This window comes from Eimeria mitis, genomic scaffold (assembly GCF_000499745.2).
Source record: "Eimeria mitis Houghton genomic scaffold, Emh_scaff2388, whole genome shotgun sequence".
NCBI classification, from domain to species: domain Eukaryota; phylum Apicomplexa; class Conoidasida; order Eucoccidiorida; family Eimeriidae; genus Eimeria; species Eimeria mitis.
This window is the reverse complement of record NW_013570723.1, coordinates 1-5,161: the sequence shown is the minus strand read 5'-3', so window position 1 is coordinate 5,161 and position 5,161 is coordinate 1. Positions and strand designations below refer to the sequence as shown.

The following is a 5,161-nucleotide window of genomic DNA, read 5'->3' as shown; positions in this document are numbered from 1 at the left end:
TGCTGCTGCTGCTGTATCTGGTGCTGCTGTAGCGTCAGCTCTTGCTGCTGCGTCTGGTTGTGTGTATTGTGTGCTTGATGTGTGTGTGTTTTATCTATTTGAATTGTTTAATTACTTATTTTTATTTTATTTTATTTTATTTTTATTTTATTTAATTTATTTATTTTATTTTATTTTATTTTATTTTATTTTGTGTATAGGATGCAGTGCACGAGTGCCCGCCTGGTGTACAGCCTGTCTCGGGTGTCTTATCCCTTTGATATTTTTTTGTATTTTACTTAATTTTAATTTATTTTTTTTATTTTAATATATTTTATTTTATTTTTTTTTTATTTTGTGTATAGGATGCAGTGCACGAGTGCCCGCATTGTAGAAACCTGGTGTACCGACGGTCTCGGGTGTCTTGCCCCTTCAAAGGAGGAGACAGAGTCTTAACTTTGCGCTGCGGCAGCTGCGCTGTTGTCTTGACGAGAAGATATTTATTTTGTTTTTTGGGTATTTCTTTTGTCTTTGTTTTGTGTCATTTCTTTAGAGGGGGACTCTTTGATACCTCGCTACAGCAACTCGCTAAAGGTAAATACACACTCTTTGTCTCCTTTTTTTCTGTCTCCTTTCTCCTTTTTTTTCTGTCTCCTTTCTCCCTTTTCTCTGTCTCCTTTCTCCTCTTTTTCTGTCTCCTTTGGCTTCGTTGTTTCTGTCTCCTCTCTTTTTTTTTCTGTCTCTTCTTTTTTATCATCGCTACAGCAACTCGCTAAAGGTAAATACATACTCTTTGTCTCCTTTTTTTTTGTCTCTTTTCTCTTTTTTCTGTCTCCTTTTCTGTCTCCTTTGGCTCCGTTGTTTCTGTCTCCTTTCTCTGTTTTTTTTTCTGTCTCCTTTGTCTCTTTTTTTTTTCTGTCTCCTTTTTAGTTTTGTCTCTTTGTCTCTTCTTTTTTCTCATCGGTGCAGCTTTGTCTCCTTTTTTTTGTCTCCTTTCTCCTACATATTACATTATTTACAATAAAACAAAATAAATTAAAATAATAATAAAACAAAATAAATTAAAATAATAATAAATAAATAAATATATTTTGTGATACAGGAGAGTTAACGTCTTTGTCTTGGTTGTATTTATATATATGTATATATATATATATATATATATATATANTATATATATATATATATATATATATATATATATATATATATAAAGTAGAAAGCTCTAATTGCGTATAATTTCTTACGCATAACATAACATATACCAAACCAAAATAAAAAAAACCAAAATAAATAAAAACAATAAAAAATAAATAAATATATTGTGTGATACAGGAGAGTTAACATCTTTATCTTGGTTAGATTTTGTATCAAAATGCGGGCAACGTTCTCAGCTCGGTAACCCTCTGCATGCAGCCCTAAACTTTCGTGAGGAGTTTGCATATAAAACAGTACGATGGGTGGGGTTAGTTAAACAAGTAAGAGAAGGTCTCTTTGCTTCTTCTCCTTCTTTTCTCCTCCTAGCCATGAATCCTACTCTCACTTCTGCTGCTGCTGCAGCACGTAAACAACAACAACCACCAGCAGCAGCAGCAGCAGCAGCAGCAGGGGGAACTGACTCTGATTCTGCTGCTGCTGCTGCAGCAGCAGCAGCAGCAGCAGCAGGGGAAGGAGAAGGAGGAGCAGGAGGGGGGGCTAATGACCTATTGACAGAAGTGCAGCAGCTAGAAAGAGAAGAAGAAGGAATGAAGGGAGACGGAGCTGACCTAGCTCTCGCGTTCGATACCCAGCTAGCTGCTGAAATATCAAAATTAAATCCTGGAGATAAAATTAGCTTCGAGGCGACGCTGCATGAGCTGGGGAGGAGGTGTGTACATACACCCCAAAATACAAATGTTTTACTCTCTTATCTTTTATATTTCTATATATATGTATATATATATATGTATATATATATATATATATATGTATATATATATATATATATATATATTTAGATATATATATATATTTTGCTTGTTTTGTCGATAGTATATCTTGTTGTTGTTGTTTTGTCTTCTTCTTTCCCTGTCTCCGTTTCTGTCTCTCTTTGCTGCTTCTACTGCTTCTCTGCATGCGTTGAGAGCTCTCACTTTCTCTGTCTCCTTTCTGTCTCCTTTCTGTCTCCTTTCTGTTTCTTCTCTGTCTCCTTTCTGTCTCCTTTCTGTCTCCTCTCTGTCTCCTTTCTGTCTCTTTTCTGTCTCCTTTCTGTCTCCTCTCTGTCTCCTCTCTGTCTCCTTTCTGTCTCCTTTTCCGTGTATATCTCTTTATTTGTCTTCAAGCCGTCCCGTTGCTGCTATTGCTACTGCTGCTGCTGCTGTTGCTGCTGCTGCTGTTGCTGCTGCTGTTGCTGCAGGGGCAAGCCAACACTGGGTCGTTTGTGGAGCGTCCAGCTGGTGGAGCCTTGGGTGTCTCGTGAGCTGCGTCTGAAGAAAGCAGCAGCAGCAGCAGCAGCAGCAGAAACTTTATCTGATTCTCTTTTTTCTGATTTATTATTAGGGGGTATGGGGGGCAGCATGCTGATGGGTTTAGGGGGCCCCTTTGGGGGCCTCAGGCTCCCCTCATCGATGCTGGGGCGTGGGGTTGTTGTTATACGATCCACTACAGTGGGAGACGACGGGGAGGTGTTGGAGGAGCAGGTGTGGAAAGCGGGAGGAGACGATCCCGCAGCAGCAGCTTTGCTGCTTGACCAGCAGCAGCAGCAGCAGCAGCAGCAGCAGCAACTGCTGCAGCATGAAAGCATACAAATCGCTACAGGGGGACTAACAAATGCCTCAGGAGATGTGGGGGTTCTCTCTATGTTAAATGAGTTAATAGAGCAGCTGCAGCAGCACCACGACAAACAAAAGCTGCAGCAGCAGCAGCAGCAGCAGCAAAAGCGCAGCCGCAGCAGCTTCGATAGCAACGAAGATATATATGAGTTAAATATATCATCCGAACAAAAAAAAACAGAAAAAGAAAATGAAGAAGAAGAAGAAGAAGAAGAAGATGACGGCGAAGAAGAAGAAGAAGAAGAAGAAGGGGACGGAGACGACGAGGAGACAGCTGAAGCGAGCAGCGAAGCAGAGACAGCTGATGAGGCAGCAGCAACACCAGCACCAGCAGCACCAGCAGCACCAGCAGCAGCAGCAGCAGCAGCAGCAAAAGCAGATAGAGGAGACAGCAGCACAAGACAGACACAGCAAACTGCTGCTGACGAAGAACTCTTCTACTCTCTACCCCCTCGAGAAGAAAGCGCAGCAGCAGCAGCAGCTCCTGCAGCAGCTGCTCAAACCAAAGACAGAAAAACCGAAGGCAAGGACCAGCAGCAGCAGCAGCAGCAGCAGCAGCAGCAGCAAAAGAAGCAAACGCAAGAGAAAACGACGAAGCAGAATCAACCAAAGCAGCAGCAACAAAAACAAACGACAAAACAAACAGGCGAGAACTCAAGCAAACAGCCGAAGAAGCAGCAGCAGCAGCAGCAGCAGCAGCAGAAACCAAAGGAGCAGCAGCAGCAGAAACCGAAGCAGCAGCAGCAGCAGCAGAAACCAAAACAGCAGCAGCAGCAGCAGCAGCAGCAGAAGCCAAAGCAGCAGCAAAAACAGCAGCAGCAGAAACCAAAGCAGCAGCAGAAGAAACAGCAAACACCATCGACGCCTGCTGGGCAGGTCAATCAAACGCAGGGACAGCAGCAGCAGCAGCAGCAGCAGCAGCAGCAGCAAGTGCCGCCTTATCCGCAGCAGCAGCCACCGCCTGCTTACCAACCGCAGCAGCAGCAGCAACCGCCTCCTTACCAGCAGCAGCAGCAGCAGCAGCCGCCTCTTTACCAGCAGCAGCAGCAGCAGCCACCGCCTGCTTACCAGCAGCAGCAGCAACAACCACCTCTTTACCAACAGCAGCAGCAACCGCCTCCCTACCAGCAGCAGCAGCAGCAGCAACCGCCTGCGTACCAGCCGCCGCAGCAGCCGCAGCAAGTGCCTCCATATTCGCCGCCGCCGCCGCTGCAGCAGCAGCAGCAGCAGCAGCAGCAGCAAGTGCCGCCATACCAACCGCCGCCGCAGCAGCCTGCTCCTTCATATCAACCGCAGCAGCAGCAATACCAGCCGCCGCCGCCGCCGCCGCAGCAGCAGCAGCAGCAGCAGCAGATGCCTCCACCACCGCCCCAGAGTCAGGGGTACTATCCGCCGCCCCCGCAGCAGCAGCAGCAGCAGCAACCCCAAGCGCAGGAGGTGTAGCTGTAGCAGCAGCAACTGCCGCAACAGCAGCAGCAGCAGGAGCAGCAGCAGCAGGAGCAGCAGCAGAAGCAGCAGTTTATCTATCTGGGCAGCTGCTGCTGCTGTTGCTGCTGAAAGGAAAATCACGAGCGACGCAGCTTCATTTGTAATTAGTTAATAAAACTTCTCTCTTCATAAACAAGCTCGATGCAGCAGCAGCTGCAGCAGCAGCAGCAGCAGCATTAGCAGCAGCAGCAACAGCAGCAGCAGCAGCAGCAGCAGGATGCCGTTGCCTAGCCTTCACTACCAACTCTACAGCGGCAGATGCGCCCATAGCAGCAGCAGCAGCAGCAGCAGCAGCATGTAGCAGCAACAAACCGCACCAGTGCTGCAGTCAACACAAGAAGAATCGCAGCAAAAGCAGCAGCAGCAATAGCAGCAGCAGCAGCAGCAGCAGCAGCAGCAGCAGCAGGAGCACCCACAATTTGCTTTTCAGGGCGTCGCCGCAGCAACTCCTCAGCCCGCGGGTCATTTGTTGTGATTCTGCTGCTGCTGGGGGGCTTGTTGCTGCAGCAGCAGCAGCAGCAGGAGCAGCAGCTGCTGCTGCTGCGGCTCTCTGTGTTGCTGTTTGCCCCCGCCGGCTGCTTATGCTTTCTCGCTGCTGCTTCAGATGGCAGCAGCACGCTGCGCTGCTGCTGCAGCAATATAATTCATCAGCAGCAGCAGCAACTACAGGCTGTGGACTCCTGTTGCTGCTGCTGCAGCGACTGCAGCAGCTGCAGCAGCTGCCTCAGCTGCAGCAGCAGCAGCTGAGGCGTGCTTGGGGAGGGGGGTTCAGTGGCAGAGGTTGAGGGTTTAGGGTTTTATGTTTTGTTGCTTCTCTCGTTTTGCGTTTGTCTTTTATGCTGCTGGGTTTTCCTTTCGCCTCTATCTACCTAGTACGTTGCTGC

The 5,161-nt window shown here is 47.3% G+C and overlaps 1 protein-coding gene across 1 annotated transcript; it reads left to right on the top strand.

Annotated features, from left to right (window-relative positions):
- Positions 1-1,505: 1,505 nt before the first annotated feature.
- Positions 1,506-4,232, top strand: EMH_0053040 (uncharacterized protein; the record flags this gene model as incomplete). Its single annotated transcript, XM_013496940.1, has 2 exons — positions 1,506-1,846; positions 2,375-4,232. 2 exons carry the CDS (start codon positions 1,506-1,508, stop codon positions 4,230-4,232), a joined length of 2,199 nt encoding a protein of 732 aa, XP_013352394.1.
- Between the last annotated feature and the right edge of the window lie 929 nt (positions 4,233-5,161).